Source organism: Sphaeramia orbicularis, chromosome 3 (assembly GCF_902148855.1).
Source record: "Sphaeramia orbicularis chromosome 3, fSphaOr1.1, whole genome shotgun sequence".
NCBI classification, from domain to species: domain Eukaryota; kingdom Metazoa; phylum Chordata; class Actinopteri; order Kurtiformes; family Apogonidae; genus Sphaeramia; species Sphaeramia orbicularis.
The window spans coordinates 4,071,591-4,095,541 of NC_043959.1; the positions used below are offsets into that span (position 1 = coordinate 4,071,591).

At 36.5% G+C, this 23,951-nt stretch overlaps 2 protein-coding genes across 3 annotated transcripts; one reads left to right on the forward strand and one right to left on the reverse strand.

The window, feature by feature from the left end:
* Nucleotides 1–6,395: 6,395 nt before the first annotated feature.
* slc25a44b (solute carrier family 25 member 44b) lies at nt 6,396–14,445 on the reverse strand. Its single transcript, XM_030128570.1, has 4 exons — nt 14,228–14,445; nt 11,992–12,656; nt 11,718–11,845; nt 6,396–8,980 (listed from the first exon to the last, which is right to left on the reverse strand). Exons 2-4 carry the CDS (start codon nt 12,617–12,619, stop codon nt 8,789–8,791), a joined length of 948 nt encoding a protein of 315 aa, XP_029984430.1. The 5' UTR covers nt 12,620–12,656; nt 14,228–14,445; the 3' UTR covers nt 6,396–8,788.
* A 1,799-nt stretch (nt 14,446–16,244) lies between these two features.
* On the forward strand, nt 16,245–21,108 carry psma4 (proteasome 20S subunit alpha 4). Of its 2 annotated transcripts, none has more exons than XM_030128617.1 (9): nt 16,245–16,327; nt 16,776–16,802; nt 16,903–16,945; nt 17,256–17,418; nt 17,531–17,608; nt 17,776–17,864; nt 19,156–19,286; nt 19,633–19,756; nt 20,876–21,108. In XM_030128617.1, exons 2-9 carry the CDS (start codon nt 16,800–16,802, stop codon nt 21,028–21,030), a joined length of 786 nt encoding a protein of 261 aa, XP_029984477.1. In that variant the 5' UTR covers nt 16,245–16,327; nt 16,776–16,799; the 3' UTR covers nt 21,031–21,108. The 2 variants fall into 2 exon arrangements, with proteins under 2 accessions (XP_029984477.1, XP_029984484.1); XM_030128624.1 differs by having other exon boundaries at nt 16,262–16,355.
* Nucleotides 21,109–23,951: the final 2,843 nt, after the last annotated feature.

Sequence of the window (23,951 nt, forward strand, 5' to 3'; positions counted from 1 at the left end):
TTCTGTCTGTCCGTCTGTCTGTCTCTCCTCCCTGTGTGTAATGATCCCACACAGCAGAGCAGAATCCCCCCCGCCGCCGCCCCATTCCCACCCACCTACCTCAAACCACAGCCTCCGCCACACACACACACTCACAAAAACATGCTCCTAATGGTTTATCCTCATTAGAGACTCCGCTGCACTGTCAGTGCATTATCTCACTTACAGGATCTGTTTCATCTAACTTGGGTTAAGTGGAACTTAACTGAGGATTTCTTTTTTTCTTTTTACATATATCAGATCTTTAAATGTTTTAACATGATGTTTTGCGAGCTAAGATAAGAACTGCTCTTTAATGCAATGATGCAATACAAAGGCCTCTTCATTACTGATTCGCCCACCAGTCATTTTCTTTATTAGTCCAGTAATCATTTAGCGAAACAGGCCTCTTTTAAAAGTGTCTCTAAGAACCAGGTGATGCCTTTACTTTTATAGTCAAGTTGCCATGATTTTGACCCTGCAATGTTAATACCAGTAAACTTTTTTCATGGAAATGTGTCACATATGGTTAGTAGAGCTAAATTAACTTGGTTGCTAATTGTGCAACCCTGAGCATGTCTCAGAATTCAAGATGGCATCCTCCGCCATCTTGAATTTTCATCAATTTTCAACTTCTGTTCGTTGACAAAGAAAGTTGTGTATTATATGGTTTTGTAGGTTTTCCAGGATGGGGAGTCCATTTCTGAAGTCATTTTTTTGGATATAGGTCAAATGAGAGGTCAAATTTTGAATGTGAATTAAATTATAGGAACAGATCGACTTCAACGAGACATTGAAAAGACTGCGTTGACCAAGTGTGCCACCGTTTTTGGGTTTTTTTTTTCAAAACATTGGTTGTCAGTACATGTATAAACAAGCAAGGGGAACGTTTGGTTAGATGTCACAATAAAAGGCTTTGTCAGTCTTTGGAAACTGATATTATTCTGATTGCTTGATTTTGACAGCGCGTGACTTTGTGTGTGTGTGTGTGTTTTGTTTTTGTTTTTAATGTGAATCAAAATCTGGAAAAATTGAAAATAATGAACAATTACATGTGACTTGTTGCATGGTATCAGGGTTCTCTTGGTTTGGTAGGTGGATACATTTGTGGTTGACAGGTATACATGTACTTCTGCATCTTGCTTTGCAGGATGAGCAATGGATTCCGTAAACATGGTCTGAAATTTGGAAATCCGCTATGCCATAATCATCACTTTCACAGCAAATGGTTAAAAACCTTCTCTCTTCTCTTTTCAGAGTGATCAATAAAATGATCAGCACCCCATCACCAGTTGCAAAATACTCACAAGCCAATCGCATTCTGAGAAAAGCTCAAGGTTGCATAATTAGCAACCAAGTTAATTTAGCTCTACTAACCATACGTAACACATTTCCATTTAAAAAGTTTACTGGTATTAGCATTGCAGGGTCTGATATGGGAAGTACAAGAGTGGTAACTTGACCATCAGTTTCCCCATCAGTTTTTGTGTATGAGTAATTTTATTAAGAAGCATCCCCAACTTATATTTTATTTTACTTTAGTTTCAATATTAATTCAACATTTTCACGTATATATAGGAAGGATAAAGGTAAATGTTAAGGGTAATTCTTGGTGTATGTTTTGCTATTGTCAGTCCTTTAAAGTCTTTTATCTTGTGGTCAAAAAGTTTGAGAGGCCTTGGCATTTCAACCAAAAACTGATGTAGAAAACACAGAAATGAATGAAGCAAAATGCGTAAAATTATGTGTTTGATGCTTAAAATTTCCAGGTGATGTCCTACCATCCAGGTATGTGGATAGACTTTATGTACAGAGGCTGATGAAAAAATGTGATTTACAAAAACAATGGCCCTATAATGAGCAACGCGCTTTCATTAAAAACATAATAGCAATTTTAATGGTAGGTTTAATATGTTTAAGATTCCATGCACTTATGCTTAGTTAGTGTCGGAAAATGTTTTGTGCTTGGAGACAGACATTTGTTGACCAGAGATAGTCCTTTTCTAACAGTAGCTACTGTTGTTGCTGTAGAGGAGCAGAAGACCGGACAACAGAGGCAAACTCCTGTCATTTATGTTACAATCAGTGGTGACAGACAAGGAATTTTTTTTCACCCACTTGAATTATGCATCGTTTGCACAGATGATGTTTGTCACTTTAAAAGATAATGTTACGAGTCAAATATTACAGCAAAACTGAGAATCAGACTGTGAAAATACACTGTATAAATAGTAAAACTACACATGTAAAAGTCACAGAAATGTCATCATCTGCAGTTTCAGAAGGATTCGACCTGTAGATAGTTGTACCTTTCCTGAGTTGGAGATTGTGTGGTTGCTCTTTCACATATCAATGGGAATATGATAATGATAACACAGAAAATGGAAGGAAGGTGCAGTGGCTAAATTGTTGGATTATTCCAACATCCTGTCAACAAGACATGTTTGATGACTTATTTTCAGTTTATCAGTTCAGTTTCTTCATTTTCCTGATTGCTCTGTTAAGAAGGGCTTTTTTTAAATGAACAGTAAATAAAATGACAGTTAAAATGGAAAATGTCCATAAACATGTGAATTGCACTACTCATATTTATTTATAATTTATACTATAGAATTTTATAAAATTACAACTGCACTCATTACTAATTATAGCACCTGTACATTCTGCACATTTTTACACACATAGCTTGTGTGTGTGTGTGTGTGTGTGTGTGTGTGTGTGTGTGTGTGTGTGTGCGTGCGTGCGTGTGTGTGTGTGATTTTATATTTCTGTTGCTGACAGTAAAGCTTATTCCTATTCCTAGCTGCAGCTCTGTTTAAAGCAAGGGTTTGACTTCTTTAAAAATGAAAGGGCTTAATATTGTAATAGTAATAGTTTTCTGAACTCAACCAGATAATTCTACACATTTCAAAGATGACACCTGAAACCCATTCCTCACCCATGTGCCTTTTATGTTTTTTAAAAATGCTAAAGCTGCAGGGCTCATCCCCAGTATTAGACAGTCCAACCTCCTCCTCACACGTATTCACAGCCACCTCCATCACATCCCATGAGAATGAGAGGCCCTCGCTCTAACCCCGGCTCAGTCCGATTTGTTTCCTCTGTGACGGCCCCTCATCAGTCTTTTTGACAAAGTGCCTCACAGACACCGCTTGATAATTAATGTATAGAGCAGGGCAGGGAGCACTCCGTCATCCCACCAGGAAGTGTCAGCCCTGCCATCTTCACAAGGCCTCCTTGTTTGTTTCATTCATCAGTCCATCTGTCTGTTGGTCTCTGGACACTTTTATTTGCAAAAGGGAAAGTGAGCACATGTATCCAGATGAAGAAAGAGGGAAGTTTGTGACAGGAATGGGAAAAACATGAGGTGTGAGAGCATGGTCTGCTGCCATCTACTGCCCTGTTCAAGAAAAATGTGACGTGTGGTATTTTAACTGTTGGTGTCATTTAATGAAATTAAATTTGATTTATCTTTGTGGGCAGTGCCATAAATCACCACTATGTTATATTCATTCAGTACTGTCCACACTTGTATCAATTCAGAGCATTTGCAATACAACATGCATGAAAAAATAAGCTAAATTAAAATGAGTAAAAAGAACATATTTCACTTTAACCTTTACTTACTTTATTAAAAGTACGTATAATGGAATATTTTGAGGTCAAATGCCATATATTCCATGAAATAACTCTATTAGCCATGACGGAAGGAACCAGAAATGTTAGTTTTGACATTAGCCAGTTTTTTTCAGTTGTGATCCAAACTAACTCTGTACAACTCTTTCGTCCACCGCAGAGCCAGTGTCTTGTCTTATTGTGTTAAAAGTTTGAAGTTAAAAGTGTCTTGTTAAAAGTGTCTACAACATACTAAATTCTGAATAACAGATTTTTTGTACCTTTTAGGTACAAATATTTAAAGTCATTAAATTCCTGAGTAGAGACATGGTATTTTGCTGTCAAATGTTAAAATAGGTCAGATTTAACAATGTAAGTGTTAAAAGGCCAGTCCATGGCTAGAATCCTCAAAGTCACATTACAAAGAATATGTTTCTAAACATTTAAGCCAAGAATCAGAAATAACCCTGTGGATTTGAGCTAGATTAGCTTCACCTCAGTGTTGACTCTTATTTCATTGGCTTAGATAATGGGATATGACCTTTAGTGTCACAGTGTCACCTTTGATAAGATGTATGATGCCCCTCGGTTAGAAGGACGTCAAGTAAACATATTAGCCTGAAACGCAGACAATCCCATTTTCTCCTCCAGGACTCAAATGCATATAACTCCAGGAACAACGCAGTATTGACTTTTTGGTATAAATGTAGCTCATAGTGAATTCACACTAAACCTCTGTGTGCGTTTTTAGGGATTCTGCAGAAACATTACACATTTTCCCTCATCACTTTGAATTTGGTTTTTCAATCAGAGAAAAAAAAAGTCCCGAGGTTTGGAGTTTGTTCAAATCTGGCTCATTTCACATCAGTGTCTTAAATAAAACCAATAATAAACAGCCAAAATGTATCTTTTTTTTTTGTTTTTTTTTTAGCATTTTCTATATGTAAGTCCTCTATCTTTAGAAAATATTAACTTCTATCAATATTTAATGTGTAATCTGTAATTTACCAGACCCACTTTTCATTCATTCATTCATTCCACTCTGGTACACCCTGGATGTGTTAGGGCTTTTAATAAATTACATAAATGTTGTCTAATCTTCTCTTAACCAATATTGACTGAGATACCAAGGACCATCTCTGTGACACATGCACATTCTATAACTTTTTATGATACTTTTAAATGTTTGGATTCCAATCTTTCCTGTGTACTATTCACTTTATCTAGTTTTAAGACTCATGACATCAAATGAAATACTACAGTGTGTCAACTGACAGAAAGTGTAGCAGAAAAAGTAAAAAAAATACTCAGTGTACCTGTGATACTACTGTCAGTAACAGACGTTGAACCAGAGACAAATGGATTTTTCAGTTGTGACACGACAAAATGTAAAGGATCCCCCTTGAAAATGTTGTAAGTGTAAAAATCATCTGATATGACCTAGTAACGATGAGATTTCAACAGAAACAGAGCAAAAATCAATAATGCCTGTATCTTTTTGAATATGAGACCAAATTTTTATTAAATTTTGAAGAAAAGGGTAGAATAATACTAAAAGAAACCAAAAATAAAAGAAAATGCTGATATAATAAACAGCTATTTGATTACAATAATGGGAAGGGCAGATACATTTCACCATTAAACTGTTGTCAAGATCTTCCATCTGGACAAAAACTTACAAAATCTTCTATTATTTCTCATTTTTACAGTTCAATCCAATCCTCTCCTCCCATGCAACATTTTCAGTATAGGAATCTGTGGTTTTCCAACATCTCAGAATCAGCCCGACACAAGTTATTAAACCAGACTATACAAACTGTTGCACGAGATCTTTGACCCGAAGGGGACGTCAACTATAGACAGTTCCCATTCAGATCACCTATATACTCCATAATCATTTCTCCAATTAGGAATCACTCCGGTGTTGCATGTATACGCTGTTATCTACTTTACTTTAATTAGACCCATTCTGTTGAGTTTTGCTGACGTCATACTTTAACATGTATTTTATACCATCTTAGCCTCAAGCTGCTCTCATGAATTTCCTTAGTTTTGAAAATGACACTTTGATCTATAAAATGTTGGAAAATAGTTCAACTGTTTCCCAAAACACAAGATGAAATCCTCAAATATTTTGTTGGTCCAGAATCCAAAGATGTTCAGTTTCCTCAGAAATCAACAAAGCACTCAAAGGCGCATATTGTCATGACACGGTCACAGTAGACATTTAAAACCATACAGCATTTAAAACCACAAAGCATTTGAGCGTCAAGACTTCACCAGAAAGAAAGAGCAAATGAGCCAACAGTCCAGACCAATACAAAAATATGTTTTAGAAGATCTAACATGATCATGCAGTGACAATAGAAAGTACTCAAACAGTTTTAAGAGAGGGCCTTGTTGTTTTCTGAGCACATTTACAGTACGTCCCTGTCCAAAAAGAGCCCAGGAAGTACTCCCTTTTCCAGTGTTTTTGTATTAAATGTTCAGTTAAGTGACATAGAAGAGGAAAGGAACTTGAAAATTATTAAAATGTAAAAAAAAGCTTCTTTTTTTTTTAAATATATAAATTCAAAATTATTGCCTAAACAGTTTCATATTTGACAACTAAGTGCTCTTCACACCATTTTGATTCTTTATGAACATTATCTGAAGCCAGGTTAAAGAGTTCACATTATTAAATTTTATCCTTTTAACTTTCATCAAAACAGAAATAGCTCTTCCTTCCAACGAGATGACACATCACAAACTCAGTCACAGACTCAGATTGCGTCATGTTTTATTGCAGCGAAAACAAGACATCAGGACAACACATGATCAGCACATGTATTCAATACATGACTTATGACTGCCGACTCAGTGACAACATAATCACACATGTGGAGTGACTGGAAGTGACAAGAAAATAAACATTTTAATTTGAGACAGCCATCAGACGATGGTTTCCCTTCCGTCTCTGAGGTTTGAAGGGGTTAGTAAAACATGTCTGTGAAAGAACAAGTCAGAGTGAAGCTCTGCATGAAAACTGGTTTCCCTTAAATGTTTCTAGTTACTGCATATCTCGGTGCAGTCTGAGTACATTTCTAAGTAGGCTAATTGAAGAATTCAGGGGCTTTTATGGCTTTGTGGAAGAACATCAGACTCAAGAATGTGCCTTCAGTGGAACTGAACAGGCCCATTCTCATTATCACCATCATCCTCTCTTCATCATGAGAATCTCTGCTGTGACATCTTTGTCACTTGCACCAACTTAAAGAAAAACTACCATCAACTCTACAAACTGATCAGATCTGAGGTTATACTCCATATTTCCACATCGTATTCCCTCAAATAGTGGCCCAGGCTTTTATTTCCCTCAGCTGCAGAAGGTACCAGGCCTGTATTTGAAGAACAATTCTACTTTTTCTTATTTCCTTTGTTTAATAAGTAGAAATAGTCTTAATTCTTTTATTCACCCGTTTCATTGTGGTTTTAATCCAACACTTCCTTAACCTATTCAAAACAGAAGCCTTTTCAAGTTTCAGTGGATAGAATCCAATTTACTTAGCACAGCACTTAATGCATTACCATCACTATTGGATAAAACACACACACACACACACACACACACACACACACACCTGCAGTGACTGAAATCAGAGAATACTTAAGACAACTGATATTGAACATATTGTTTATATTGTTGACTGTATTAAATTAAATATGTAATGGTGAACATAGGTTAAATTGATGGCAAAGGGGTTTTTTCTCCGCATTTTTGCTATTACTATATTTTTCGCATTTGGGGACCAGACTTTATTTGTTCATGTTGACCCAGGGTCATGATGAGAGACTCAGTTTTTATTTGAGTAAATTTGGCATCCACCTTCCCTGAAGATTCATTGAATATAAAAAGAACAATGTGTATATTTAAGTCACAACAATCATTCATTCACTCATTTTCTGAACCACTTAATCCTCAAGAGTGTCCCAGTTCATCATGGGACCCACAATAATTAAACATTATTCATCATTATCACATAAACAGAGTAACCCAAAATACAATGATATTTTCAACTCTGATGATTCTGTGGTAACAACCCAAAAATAAGAGAAAATAAATTAGATTTTCTACATTTTAAAGACATGTTGTTCACACAATTTACAAGTATACAATCACATTTTGTGCGAAAAAGGATAAAACATTTACATTATTGCACTCACAACAGGGAAACTGCCATGTTATCCTTCAGCCGACTTCTCCTCAGCATAACAGCATGACAGGAGAAGTCCACTTTATGTGTATGATACCAATGAGAAAGCATAGTATTATAATAAAAAAACACTGTTAATACATCATAATGTTGTACCCTATGCATGACTTTGAGTCACGATTTCAGGATTGAAAACTGCAAATCAGACAGAACCAGAACACAGAGGCTGTAGGATGTTACTAGAGTCTAAAACTGCTGGTTTTCTCACGTTGAAGAAATGAAAAGCAAAAAAAAAAGCAGGTAGTGGATTTGATTTCACACTATGAAGGCAGCAGCTTAAAAGGCAAAGAAAAGAAACTGTGGCGCAGACATGGGAGATCTGTTTGGTGAGGAAACCAACACTTTGGAAACATCTGTTTACTGTTAATGGTCGATGTGTCATCAAGAGTCATGTGACCTGTCTCCGACCCTGATCAAAACCAGGTTTTTATGTAGGAACCAACTGAAAATAGGTTAGTGTCGTGGGTTACAGCAGCAGCGTTGTCAGTGATTAGTTCCACTCTTCCCCACCGTTCAAACATGATTGTAGAGCATAGATTAACTTTCAAAGGACAAAAATAAAAGTATAGTCTGTACAGTTAAAACATCGCAGTGACCACCTATAACTTCTCTGAAAAGCACAAACCTGGTGTAGCTGCAGAACAACTGATAATGCATATGAATCTAGGGCTCACTCAACATGAAATCTAATGTAATTTAATGTTGGAAAACTTGGCTCTTTTTCCTTAGTGCGTCTTTAAATGAAGCTCATCTTATCATGAACGAGGAGTGTGTCTGTTTCCATTTTGTTCCCCAGGTGGTCTTTCCCCCCGTCCACTGCTTTCATACAAAGTCTAAGTCAGGACTAAAATGCCACATGGTCCATGTACAGAACTAGGCAGTGCAGGTTTTTTTTTTTTTTTTTACCAGTGTCTGGAATCCACCAGCTCCGGTCGGAGACTCAGTTTTTTTAGCGTCTCATAGCCGACCACCATGACGATGGCAGTGGGTGTGGAGGAAATGATGCGTGCTGACAGTCCCTTGGTCATTCCCCAGAATCCTTCCTCTGCGATCAGCTGTCTGAACGTCTCGACCACTGAAGTCCTACCTTCAACCTAAAGAAAGGCAAATATGTGAACCACATACCAGCAACTTAGAAAAATAGGACAGGTGTCCCTGTAGTAAACCACATGTTCTATCAAGAATCAATACTTAGACAAAGTTTAGTGATCCACAAGAGAATTTACTTGGTCACAGTTGCTCAGTTGCATACAAAAAGACTCTTGAAAAAACACTTGCAAAAAAGGAAAGTAAGTGTGAAGAGATAAAAGCAATAAATAATATAAATAGAATATACTAATAAAGCATAACAACTTGAGTTGGCTGCTATGTTAGAGTCCTGTGGCCTTGATGCAGGATATCAACCTCCTAATAAAAGTGGGTGGTACTTTCACTTGAGGATGATTCAACAAATTACATGAAAGTACATATATGACTTCCTATCAGTACTCAATAGAAACTATATTGATAATAAACATTTCAAGTCAAAAATAAAAATTTGTCAAAACTGTGAACAAACTTACACAGTGACGTAGACATCGTCACAAGGAAGCTACATACACTTTTTTAAATTAATCTGACCAGTAGTTTTGGAGAAGACTTGAAATCTAAACACTGGTGACCTTGTGTTTGGCTCTTCAAGGTCACGGACCCGATGAAAGTCCATATATGACTTCCTGTCAGTGCTCAACAGTAACTATATTGATATCTCTAACCATTTACATGTTATAAACCATCAAGATATGGCCCATAAGTAAAGGCAGATTTTTAAAAATTTAAAAATTGGAATTTCTCAAAACTGTGAACAAACTTTGTAGACACTGTCCCAATGAAGCTACATATTTTTTTTAAATGAATCCCACCACTAGTTTCATCAGAGACGATGTTTGAAAAAATTGCTAACAAAGAGGCGATGAAGACGACTCTGGACACAGCGCCTTCACACCAGCTCACGGCCTATCGGCCGGTGAGCTAAAAAGGTACAAAAGACACATAAGCAAGGTGAGATGGATGTTTTTCAAAGTACAAGAAGCACCAACTTGAGTTATGGAAACACACAAAATGAACTGTGTAAGCAGACTACTGATTACTATGGGGAATTACTAAAACAGTGTTTCAAAAGAGCTTCACAAAAAACAAAAACCACCTCAAACTGCATTGTGAGTTTATAAAACTCGATAAAATTAACAAAGTCATTCAGAAAAGATCTGCAGTTTTCATCTTTGTACATTTTTTCAAATGTATGCCTTGTACAGATGATGTCCTTCCAGTTTCTCCCACTGTCAGTTTTACGCCAGCAGATGGCAGCACATCACACATTTACACTCGTGTATTTTGTGCCTTGGCTATTGTCCTCCTGCCTGTGGCCTGAAGATCAATCTGAGCAAACTATCCTGAAGGACGTCTTAAGTCTCCAAATGCATCTCAAAAGGAGACCAGCCATTAGTGAGGATGCACAGGAGTCTCCTTTGTGCAAGAGGAGATAAGGCTTGTGGAATCAGTGTCATCTTTTAAATCACTTCTTAAAATGCATTTTTATAGACTTGCCTCCATGTGATGTTGTCTCTTTTTAATGTTGAATATTTAATTTTACCTTGTTTTGGTTATTCATTTATATTGACATACATGATGCTGTTTTATTCCACTCCTTCATTTAGCATTTGATAGCATCATGTTCTGTTATTTCTGCCCTCTCCACTATGATACATTCAAAGTTAGTCATGATTTCGTGTTTGCTGTACTTATCTCTTTTATTGTGTTGTTTGCTATGTTTTTATTCTGCTGTTGTGCACTTTTGCTTTTTCTGAAAGCACTTTGTAAACTTAGTTTTTAAAGGTGCTATATAAATAAAGTTATCATTATTATTATTATTATAAGTCTTTTCCATGAGCAGATAAAAAAGAGGCACAGAAATATACAAGTCCTGCTATGATGATTATAAAAAATTAATATGGTCTTCATTCAGATATATTACTATTTAATTTAAATATTACTTATTTAAGATGATCAAATGTGCGCACGACCGGTGTTCATGTACAGCATTCCTACATACATGTCACATTATGCTATGTTGTAAACAGAATGTAAAAGTCAGCTGTTCAAAATAACACAATAGACAGTTGATGCCACTATGCAACATTTAATTAAGCAATCTATCATGCAAAGACACCCATACCTTGCATCACATTGGCAAATGTGGGAGAAAGCGCTCAACTGTGACACCATACATTTTCCTGAATCCGTCTCTCCTGATTAATCTATATCATAATACTGGAAGGTCTCAGAGCGTCTGTGTGTGTGAGTATCTGCACGATTCTGAGAAACTGAAATGTTTTTTAATGGCCAATTTGGTACCTACAGTTGAGGGATAGTCCCATCTCCACATTAAATATCTCCGTGAGTTGATGGGACCAATATTTTGGAAGATATTAGTAATTTTGGAATACAATAGCCTTACAATCACGTTGTTGTGCCCATGATGGTTGATGGGAAGCGCCGTACCACACTGCATGACAGGGAATGAAGTTCTCCCCAGCATTAAAACTATCACATCTAGAACTCATGCATCCCCATGGCTCAACACGCCAATATCCCATAATACAAAAACAGACTAAATATAAACAGTAAAACTAATAAAAACTACCTGGCCTAACACCTAAACCTAACACTTCCAAAACCAAGTCAAAACTCACTTAAAAATTGAAAACAAGGAGTCAAATTGAAATGAAAGTTAAGAAGTAGAAAATAATACTAAACTATTTTGATTCCGTATCAGACATTATCAACAGTTACCTGTACTCTGGCCCGAACCACATCCATTGGGTTTGTGACAGTAGATGCAGTGGCAGCAGCGAGTGGTCCGGCCATAGCCTGAAGAATCAGATGAGGGCAGTCACTGGGAGCCAGTTTAGAGAGCTGCTCTGTTGAACAGTACACACACCAACAACTAATGAATCAAATGCAAAAGACTTGTGTTTACCAATGTAAAAATGGACATTCAAAATATAACCCATTATCAAAATGCAGGATAACATGGCTTTTTGTACCATAAAAACCAGCTGCTTACCAGCATAAAAATGGTAAAACGGCCACCACACAGCACTATTTGGGATATAGGTGAGTAAAGATGCCACATATCCCCTGTAGAAGCCCCGGAAACCATCAGCAGCAAAAATCTGAGCCATAATGTTCCTGGTTTGGCCAAAAACTCTTTTGGGTTTTCCAGAGTCTGTGTTAGAATTAAGTCGAAAGCGGGTGAGGTACTCCCCTTGTCCCTGCATCATCAGCTGCTGGGAGACAACATCTATAGGAACAGTGATGCTCTGAGCCACCAGAGAGGCGGAGCCACCGGCCACCAGCGACTTCACCGTGTTATCCTCAGAATAGTGGGAGACGTACTTCCTCACCAGCTCATACGTGGTGATGTACGCCTGACCTGAGATAAGGGTGAACGTGTTGACCATGAAGCCGCGGTACAGGCCTCGGACACCCTCCACCCGCAAGATCTTAAAAAAGGCGTCAAAAGTGCCACTGTAAAGTGATTTCCCCCTTTGCACCTGCAGTCGAGTGCGGATGAGCGTGGCCGGGTAGACGGTGGCCCGGATGGTCATGGTCATGAACACCCCAAAAGAGTAGAACTTCCTTTTGTCCAGGTCCTCCCACTCAATGATCTGGATGTTCCTCTTCTGCTGCATCCTGCCAGCAGTAGGAGCCCCCTCATCAGAAAGATTCCTGCATGTGACAACAATGTAGTCAGGAAACAGCTTTTCAGTGATGTGCAACACAAATAAAAGACCCTGATAGAATCCTAAAAACGATGACAAGCTATTAGGCTATCATAAAAAGGGGTTGGTACCAAAACACCAAAGAAGTACATCTCATTGATGCCAGTGCACCATTGTTGTAGCATGAACAAGATTTTATGAACTTTTTTAATGGTCGGACTTCAGTTTGTGGTAAATTGGTTCACTTATTTTGTGAAACTTATTTCAGTGTATAAAAATGTAAAAGAGCGGAGAAATTAACCTAAGATATGTACAGCTGTACTGCATACATGAAATACAGTAATGTGAGTGAAACAGTCTTTTGCAGTTCTGCAGACATATTTATTTCTGTTTCTTCTGATAAACAGCAAAATATAGGGAATTTGTGCACAGTATTATAAATACACAAATCAGAATTAAATTGCTACAGTGAGTATTTAGTGTGACCTATGTTCCTAACTAGTAGGCCAGACAATATGAAACACTTCACAAGTGTTCGATAAAACCTGGTGAGAGGATAAGTGCAGTAAAGGATGGACGGACGAATGTACTTTATTGTTTTTTTTACTTCATCCCAAAGTGGGAAATTACAGTGCAGCAACAGTATGGCACACAGTAAAAAAAATTAAATTGAACACAACAGCAAAAAACACACTATACATAATACATTAGAAGTATAACAACAGCCCTAGATGAAAAAAAAGAATAATTAAACTTTGAGGTGCAAAATTAATTATGATGTTCTGTATCATGAAGGTGCAAAATGACATTTAAATGCAGAGTGATATCAGATTCATGACCAGAGATTAAACAAACGTGCATATTTAGTTTTTTTTCCTCTGCTGTGACGATAATAATATATGAGCCAAACAATACATTTAAGGACGTCACCTTGATCGTTATACAGTATTTCACCATTTTCTGACATTTTACTTGAATCAATTAGTCGAAAAGAACCGACAGGTGAATCAACTATGACAGTTAATATCCACTGGAATACAATCGTGAGTATCAATCATAACATTAGAACTGGCGAACATAACTGATAAAATCCTGCTTGTCAGTCATTTTCCAGTGTGGACAGCATGTCAGCGGGGCACTACAGGACAAGGACTGTCTCCATTTACCTCTGCTGTCGGTTCAAAGGTCATGGACTGCTTTATATGCTAAAGCTAACCGTGTCATCCTCGCAGATGAGACAAAGTCTATTGGTGTCATGATATCTGTATGATACAAAATGTTTCTGTCTCATAGTCGCTTACCAAATTTACAGATATTTGCATTTGATCGTGAACACAACACCGAGCAGAGGACATGGTGTTCCCTGAGCGGTTTGAAGCCAACCTCGATCCGCGGCTCCAGTCATGTGATGGCTAACAACACCCGTTAAACCAACCAAAGGAAGTAAAACCCAACAGGACAAAGAGCGGAGGAAAATACACCTGTTATCTGTTGCAGTGTATATGAATGTAACGAGCCTGTGTTGGCTAAGCTAGCTCCAGGCAGTGTTAGCATTAGTGCCTAGGATTAGCCGCTTACCTTCTCACACGGATGTGTATTTCATTTCAGAGTCCTTAACATCAGTCTGACTACACACATCATGTCAACAGCCGACTAGAAATGCGAACACAATCCCGAACAACAACATCCAAACGGATTAAATGAACGGTAGATTATTACACCTACGTAGCATTTAGCCAGTCGGCTAAATGTCAGGTCTGTTCCGTCTCATTCAAAACGCCATGAGGATCAAACAGCCAATGACACCGCGCGCTGCTTCTTCTCCTTTTGCTCAAGCTTTCACATGTCTCACTACTGCCGCCATGTGTCTGGAGGAAACTAACGCCGTCTACCTTTCACTGTATTTATAACCCTGGAGTAGCTACTTATTCAATAACAAAAAGCAATTATTAATCATAGTAATCTCTTATCGGATTTTTTTTTCTTCAAAATATTTACTTATTCAGTGTTATACAAAGTACAATAAGGACATGAAAAGTACAATGCAATATTAATATGATAGCATGACATGAACAGAACAGAACATAGCCAGGGGACAAAACATGCAAACAAAAACAATATATCAAATTACACAAAGTTCAAAACGGTTACATAAATCAGTGGTTTTGATAGCTTTTCTATTTTTAGAGTACTGAATATTTGAAAAATATTGAGTAAGCTCAATTTTAAAAATTAAAAAGGAAGGTTTGAGATTTGAGAATTTGGATTTGTGAATGTAGTATTTTGCCAAAAATAGAATTAGACTGATTATGTAATATTGATCTGATTTGTTAGCAGGATATGAGAAAATACCAAACAATATTTTTGAATAACTAAAAGAAAAATCCGAAACAATATTTTGACAAATAAAAAAACAGACATCTTGCCAGAAAATATTTGAGAAGGGACAGGAACCAAAACAGATGATATACATTTTCTTCTGATTGATTACAAAAGGAGCAATCCACACTGATGTCCTTTTTATATCTTTTGTAGGAACAGTTTACAAGGATATAATCTCTTATAGGATGCTCATGAAGTCTCATTATTGAATGCTTTTACATGAATGGCTAATTAGGGATCAGAGGTCATTAGACTTGTTATGTTGGCACAAAGAAAAAAAAAATCAGAGTTAGATAAACACATTTACTGCATTTACTCTGAATCTATCAGAAGGAACATGTGTACAAAGTAAAGTAATAATAAAAAAAAAAAAAAAAAGAAAAGAGATAATATGACACCATTAGGAAAATAGTCTGCATGTATATATTTCTTACTCTTTTTAGCTGTAATATCATTTTTCAGTAAATCTTTTTGCACAGACATTTGTCCTTATTGTTTGAGAATGATACATTTCTCTCAAAGTTATAGGAAATATATTGCGTCAATAAATCAAATGTAACAGTTATTTCCCAAGTTCATGATTCAAGTTCTTTAAAATAAATAAACAAGGCTGTGCAAACACAGTATCATAACTGTTGTTTGTAAGTTTTAACTATGAAAAATAAAACAGGACAATGATTATGTAAAAATCCCACCTTAGATATTAGATTAGATATTTAAGGCTGTTACTTTAAATATAAGTTCCTAAAACCTCACCAGTGTTTTAATTCATTTTCGCTGCAAAGTCTCTGTCCAGAAAGATTCATACAGCAACAGTCCTAAAAGAGCCTTTAACAAATATTATCAGGGCCATCTGCTTTCCCAGGAAACATACTCCCCAACTCCCTCCTTGTTACAGACCTTTTCTGAAAATATTGTTGAAGTGGTTGTTGTTTAATAAATAAATAAATAAATGAATGAATGAATAATCTGAGGGCACAAATAATTCACTTGTACTTTCAGTTGTTTTAGTCTTGATAGTTAAGGTAAATGCAGCAAATGTGAAGCTATTTAAATACAGAATTTCAATTATCCATTTACTTACAAAAGTCCAAATAAAAATGTTTTTTCAGACTATCATTGTATCAGAAATATTGACCTGTCAAGCCCCATTTCCACCATGGTCCACATCCCACCATCAGTTTCGGTCCTCCCACTGGAAGGTGGCGCTGCTGAGCCGTTACTCCACCTCCTCCGCATCCCGGTGTGACGGAAGAAACAGCAAACTGAAAGTGTTGGACCAGAGCTTGAGGAGAGGTACGCTAATTTAGCCCGTTTCGACGAGGTATTTTTAAAATATGTTTCACTATTTACCACATATTTCTTTCATTTTGGGCCCATTTAAGAGCAGGAACTGAGCCCGACACCGTTCAGCTTCTACATTATCTTTACTTAGAGCCGGCTAGATCGAATGCTAACCATGTAGCATGCTCCGATATTGCAGATTCATTCTCTTCATCTGCTCGCTAGCTAGCCGCCTTGTATCATTGTACAACACTGGACATTTGAGCGTAAAATATTGCGTTCAGAGCTATTTTAAGACCTTTTAGACGTTAACAAAATATAATAAGAAGGACGACATTAATTTTCGTTTCTTTGAAATTAGAGCTAGCCGTCATTATTTTATTTTAGCCAGGCTGAAACGTTTCTTCTATTTGTTTTCCTTTGCAGGCTCTATGTAATAATTATCATTTGTATTTTACAGGATAATTCCCGTGAAACAGAAAAAATGGTAAGTATCTGTTAAACTCCTCATGTATTACACTACTGTGATTCTGAGGGATTTTTGTACTGTTTGTCTAAACTAAGTTTGTTTCATTTTTGCCATCAAGTCTCGCAGATATGATTCCCGGACAACTATATTTTCCCCCGAGGGTAAGAAACAGTTTTTTTTAACTTCATAATTCAAGTGACTTTGAGTGAAACGATTTATTTATAACATCGGATTTTTTTCCAATGGATGTGGATTTGTCGTTTGTATTTCCTTCAGAGCAGTACTTTGGCAGAACACTTTTCACTCCATAGTATCTGCTTAGGGGCTACAAAGTCAGTGTAGTTTGATATAGAAGAAGCAGAGACTGTATGCGTTGTGTTTAGATTACTTTGTCTTCATTTCTAATACATTATCTCCCTGTAAGTTTGACTTGTTTGCGAAGTATAAACTTGCTGACTGTGTTTTTTTAAGGGCGCTTGTATCAGGTGGAATATGCCATGGAGGCGATCGGTCACGCAGGCACATGCCTGGGAATTCTAGCAAACGATGGAGTGCTGTTGGCAGCAGAGAGACGCAACATCCACAAGCTGCTGGATGAGGTGTTCTTCTCGGAGAAGATCTACAAACTCAACGAGTGAGTTTTGCAAAGCAAGAACAGAATGTTCAGTGTCCTCTACTCGGCCCATACTCATTTGTCTATTTCAAAACATCTCATATTTTGTGTCTTGTGTGTGATTGTCTTTCAGAGATATGGCTTGCAGTGTTGCTGGGATTACATCAGATGCTAATGTCCTGACAAATGAATTGCGTTTAATTGCACAGAGGTAAATTTATAGGAGAACTTAACCCATCACCTCTACTAAGTTAGTCCAGTAACATATGAGAACAGTTCATAAATATAAATACAAAGATTACTTTATGAACATTAAAATAAAAATGCACCTTTCTATTAATTTCCATTTTGATGACCTTTTCCTAATTGTTTCTTCAGATATTTATTGCAGTACCAGGAGCCGATCCCCTGTGAGCAGCTGGTAACTGCCCTGTGTGACATCAAGCAAGCCTACACTCAGTTTGGAGGTAATGCCACAGCAGTAATACTTGTCATTTGTGGTGACTGATGTAATGAATTTTGCAGCTGGCCAGATTCTGATTATTGATTTGACATCCAAGGCAGTTAATAATTTATAATCAGTATCTTGATCACAACTTAATTATTATCATGTTATGTTATATCAATTCATTAAAAAAACAGACACCTGTATTCTGTCAGATGTGTCCACTATCCTTTAGGGATGTCCCAATCCATATTGGCTGCCAATCTGGCATTTTTTGGAAGATCGGATTGGATTTAGTCATGAGATTGGTCCGATCCGGGCCCGGTTCTAGGGGGGTGGAAACAAACATCCTGCCCCCTCAAATTAACATTTCCAAAGGTAGGGAAAAGCTGCAGAACAGTGGGAGGCTTATAGGAATTAGTAAAGCTTCTATAAGTTTCACTTTACGGTCTGTGCGTTCTCGTTATGAGGTACGTACGGTAGTGATGTGCAAATTGGGGTTTTTTTCAACCCGAGGGGCTTTTGTGGAATTATTTGACCCGACCCGACCTGCAAATAAACTGACATTCTATTGACCCACTCAACCCGCCCCACAAGTAACTCACTGATCCGCGCGTCACTAATGGCACGGAACATACCCCCATATAATACCCGGACGGACCTGTCCACATACGCACTACAGCAGTGGCAAACATACAGCCCGCGGGCAAATACTGGCCTGCCAAAGGTTCTAATTTGGCTGACAGTATGAATTTGGAAAGTGCAAAAGTTATACTAAAGTAATTAAGAGTCAAAGGTGTCATACTTGTTTTAGTTCAGGTTCCACATTCAGCCCAAGTGTGATCTCAAGTAAAATAATTCTATAATAACCTATAAATAATGACTCCAAAGTTAAATTGAAATTTCATTGTAAAAAGTTGATATTGGATTGATTTCGGCAAAACTAATCCCAAAAATCGGATCGGAAGCAAAAAAATCCAGATCGGGACATCACTACTATCTGTGCGTCATAATGTGGTCATGCAGTTCTCTCTATTGTTAGAACTTGTGCTCTGTGAGGTTTGATCTTCGGCCACTAGAATCTCATCAGTTCATTCTTGAGTTTAAGGGAATATTTGTTCCAAAACTTGTCAAGTTGTTCAAATTTGTCACGCTTTTCATGGGCAGGACTGAGGTTGTTGTATTTTGTACACTGTAAAGCTCAAAGAGACCAATTTTCCATGTGTGATTGAATTGCATTCACAAAAGCTTGTCTGTGACCGACACTGATACAGTTACGTGTCTTTAAACAGTTTAATGACTTGTTCTAACAGGAAAGAGACCGTTTGGTGTTTCTCTGTTGTACATGGGCTGGGACAAACACTATGGCTTCCAGCTGTACCAGAGTGACCCCAGCGGCAATTATGGAGGCTGGAAAGCAACCTGCATCGGCAACAACAGTGCTGTAAGTCAGAAATGATTGGAATAATAGTTAAATGATGAAAGTCATTCTTTAGGACTGGGCAGTATATTGCAAGAACTTGATTCGGGTTTTGCTTTCTGTAAATTATGAAATGTGTAAATCATAAATTTGAACCAAACCAGCTTAACAGCATTTAGGAAATTATCATTGTCCTGCACAAATATTTTCTTCAGTTTGAAAAGAAAAAACATGTAGCTTTTAGTGAAATTATGATACAATTCATTAATAATATAAAATAATGTCAGTGTTATTCTTTGAGGTAAATTGGTAGATGCCTCTTTAAGGTCATTCTTCAGACATCACTCACATTGGTTTCTTTGTTTGTCAGGCTGCCGTGTCCATGCTGAAACAGGATTACAAAGAAGGTGAGATGACTCTGTCATCTGCTCTGGCCTTGGCTGTCAAAGTCCTCAACAAAACCATGGATGTCAGCAAACTTTCTGCAGAGAAAGGTACAGTCGAGGCTTGAACAGCACCTGTTGTTTTGGTTGTACATTCAACATGCGTTTCTCTTTAGCGTGTGTTTCTCTTTTTCTTAGTGCAGAATTCTGTCTAGACTTAAGGATAAAATGTGCCCGCCCATGAAAATGACTTATGCATGATTTAAAGTGTCACTTTTGTAAATGTGTATGGAAAACATACATTTTGCTAAAATGTTTACACTGGCTTGAGGGGGTTAGGTATAATGGGAAGTGGAAATAATTTTGTTAAATAAACTGATGTGGAATTTATTGACTCCGACAGATGACAAGTGGATGTTGTGATTTTCCCACAAGGCACTAAAACATGGCTGCTAGTAACAAAAACACAACAGGTAGTCTGAATGATGATGCCAGGTAATTCCTTTATAGCCTCCTGAGACCCAGCCTCGCATTTTTGTCAACTGTAGTGGAGAAGAGTTTCACAGCTTCACGGAAAAAAAACCCTTGTCCACTGCAAAGGATATTCCATACATAAGTGTCTGAAAAAACTTGTATAATGTCATTTCCAATCAAGGCAATTGTTCAATGTTAAAAAAAAAAAACTTTTCTCACTTGGTCTTAGGAGGATATCACCCATTTAAAAATAGCACAATGTTCCCTACTTCCTCTACTCATTTTATTACAGCCATGTGTAAGATGTAAGTCTAAAGCGCCCCCTTCTGACTGCATTTTACAGCCTAGTTTTATGTGCTCTGAGACTGAGACACATAAATCGCATTTTTTTTTTTTTTTTTTTTTGACATTTCATAAGTTCACTTCAGATTGAACAGACATTTTGGGTAAACACAATAGTGACTGATGGGAAATAGCTTTACTCACTCCTATAATTATCTCTGTTAAATGGAGAAATAGCACAGATTTACTGTACAACATTTCTTTATAATATCTGTAATGAAGGTCTACATATAACACCAGTGAAGTTTCAAATTCTGTGCTCTGTTCAGTTAATTTCCATCCACACTTGTTTCATAGTGAATTTATCAGTTAATTCTACAATTTGTTTATGACCTTCTTGTGTTTCTCCGATAAACTTTAAATAAATGCTGACAGTAATACTAACCTGGTGTTGTATTACATCTGCTGTTTCAGTGGAGATCGCCACGTTGACGCGCGAAGACGGGAAAACGAAGATCAAGGTCCTGAAACAGAAAGAAGTGGAGGAACTCATCAAACGCCATGAGGCAGAGGAGGCCAAGGCGGAAAAGGACAAGAAGGAGAAGGAGCAGAAGGAGAAAGACAAATGAGCAAATAATAATCTTTTTTTCTTGTTTCACCAAATCCTGTATTGTACTGTCTTTTACATTAAAAGCTTGGAATCAGAAGGACGTTTGTGTGAATATTTTCATTAATATTTTCATCATTAGATTCACATTTTTGTTAGTATCTTTTTTTTTGTTTTATGTATGTCCAACACTCAGTGATAAACTGTCAGTTAAACAAGACATGAAAATCTACTCACAAAAGCCAGTTTCTTCATTATTGTTCTATTTGTATGTGACTAAAAAGAAAAGACTTTATTACTTCCCCATCACCATCCTGTAAAATACTTTCTTTGCCACATGATGGCACTATGTCCTATGAATATACAACCTCTTTACCATATGTGCTATGGTGAAAGCAAGGTTTTTGTCTGGGATTGCCTTGCAGCACCTTTATAGAATACATAAATCAACCCCTGTAATTTAAAGATATAATAAAATCCCACAGATTTATGAATCAAGTCGATGTATTACAATTTTTGGGATTGTACAAATTAATCTAAATTGTAAAAAAAAAAAAAAAAGGGTTGCAAGCAAAATATAGAATGGATGGGCAAGGAATTATTACACAAATTTTCCTGGCACAAATTTGGCATCAACATCTTGAACAGTAGAAGAACAAAAATAAAACCAATTGAAAGTAGATGCCTTTATACAAAAATAAGCCTACAGATGAACTTCACTGATCTTCAGAGGGAAAATCACTTTATTCTTCAGCTCAATACAAAGAAAGAAACCAAACCAACAAAAACAGAATTAATAAAAGAGAATTCCTCCATCCATGAGTCATCAGACTGAGTCTTACATAATATAGTATATTATATCACGATGCAGTTATAAATATAGTCTTGTGTTTCTTTTTGGTAATTGAATTCATGAATATGACTATGAACTGCACTTTAAAATGTAAAAGATTCCAGACATTAATAAAATCCCCTGTTTGAGATGAAAGACAACAGGTCTTTGTTGAAGCTGAATTTCCTGATGTTTTACACAAACACAATCCAGTTTCCATCCATATTGAGCCTTTGACTGATCCCAAAGCTTAGACACCAACCACAACAGAGGTACTAATCAACGATTTTCAAAAATATATATGTAAGAATATATTATGTATAAAAAGTGGGAGTTTTTATCTAAACAGTGATGACAACAAAAGCACTTAAGTTCGTCACAGTTATCATTTAGCATCAAATCCCTGATGTTTTAATCTGTCTGTGTTACTTACTACATGTTACCACCCGGTGGAGATGGTGTTCACCTGAAAAATGTGTGGAGGCTGATGTGACTGTCACCATGATTTAACAGCTTTTTTATAATTATTGTAGATTAAGTCTTTCCTTACAGAATAAGACACTTTATAAGGGAATAAAGAGGAGTAAATGTCTTAAAACAATGAGAAATATTAAGGGAAGAGCATGAAGACTGAGCTAAAAACAAAGACTGTTGGTCACAAAAACACACAGCCATAGCAGTATACAGTCGATGTACATGCATGACATGATGAAGTCAAAGGATGACGTTGGATAATGAATATGTTTCTGGTATACGTTGGATGTGTAACTAGTCGTTGGTGTTGAATATCAGGATTTAATGTGATTTGTTGTGACGAGTCAAAGAGCAGGTGGTGATGGTGACGGCAGCCGAGCGTGTGTTTTATTGGTGTGTGATCTGTAATGGTTCTGAGTTACACACTATGTAGGTGGTCACAGTGTTATTGAAACCAGCTGTTGTAAAGGCAGCGTCTTAATGACACGACAAGGTCAGCAACTTAAAACGACATGGAAACTAAAGAGGAAACAGTGTCTGCATGTACATAGTCCCCAAACAGATATTATTTTATAGTTTTTCATATGCACCATGTTGGTCCATCTTCAGTTGTATGTTACCAATAACTTCACTTTAGTTCCGTCTTTGATCATAAATCTATTTCATTGTTTTGTTCTTTCATCATTTCCATTTATCATGTGCATTAAAATTATTTTTTTGTGTGTGTGTGTGTGTTTACGTCACTGTCGAGGTTTGACAGTTGTTTCTACAGTAAAGCACCAGTTGATTTATTTAAAATTCTGAGTAGAGCTGTGATTTTCATTGATAGTTAAAATATTTTTTTCAGTAAAATGTTAGAAAATAGTGAAGACTGATGATCAGCCTGATTTATTTTATTCATTTTTATTTCGTGCTGTGATCGAAGTGAAAAAATAAGCAATACAAAATTAATGAAACTAAACAAATGAACAAAAAATGAAGAAAATGAGCAAAAATTGGACATATTAATCAACAAGCTGATATACAAAATAAACAGTTAACCTGAACCTTTGGGCAGAGGAAAGCAGATAATGGTTTTCACCACATTAGATAAAAATAAGCAAAATAAGCACTCTATTAAAAATAACAAGATAATCCAAAAAATGAATTCAATAATTAATGAAATGAGCAAAAGTTGAACAAAAAATAAACAGAATAAAAAAAAATTAGCTAAATAATTAACCAAATAATGAACAAAATGAAAAAAAAAACAAAACAAGATATGTTCTTATTTGAACCTTCTAGTTGAGCGCAGTTTTTCACATCTTATATTAACACACATTTATTGTGAAATCATTGAAAAATGATTAATATATTACAGATCTGGATGATAATGCTGATGTATCAGACTCCTCTGAACTAGATTCTCTTCTTAAAATGTGCTCAAACTAATGATTAATCATGTACATCACTGGCAGATAATTGATTTATTGTTGCGGCTCTAATTCATTTGATCTAAATTTAAAAATTGATTTTTGTCTTCATTAAATATCTACAAACGTGTAATTCTTAGTAACAATAACCAACTGTAGAGGATGTAAATATTGTAAATGAACCACAGTGAGCCTTACACTAAAACATAAAACATGAAACAGATC

What these genes read in the sequence shown, in the direction of transcription:
- slc25a44b (XM_030128570.1), bottom strand. Translation starts at nt 12,619, where the DNA reads ATGCAGCAGAAGAGGAACATCCAGATCATTGAGTGGGAGGACCTGGAC. An exon ending in GTTTTACCATTTTTATGCTG is followed by an intron (nt 11,846 to 11,991) that starts GTAAGCAGCTGG and finishes ACTGTTCAACAG; the next exon opens with AGCAGCTCTCTAAACTGGCT. An exon ending in TGGTTCGGGCCAGAGTACAG is followed by an intron (nt 8,981 to 11,717) that starts GTAACTGTTGAT and finishes GCCTTTCTTTAG; the next exon opens with GTTGAAGGTAGGACTTCAGT.
- psma4 (XM_030128617.1), top strand. An exon ending in AACTATATTTTCCCCCGAGG is followed by an intron (nt 16,946 to 17,255) that starts GTAAGAAACAGT and finishes TGTTTTTTTAAG; the next exon opens with GGCGCTTGTATCAGGTGGAA. An exon ending in TTGCGTTTAATTGCACAGAG is followed by an intron (nt 17,609 to 17,775) that starts GTAAATTTATAG and finishes TTGTTTCTTCAG; the next exon opens with ATATTTATTGCAGTACCAGG.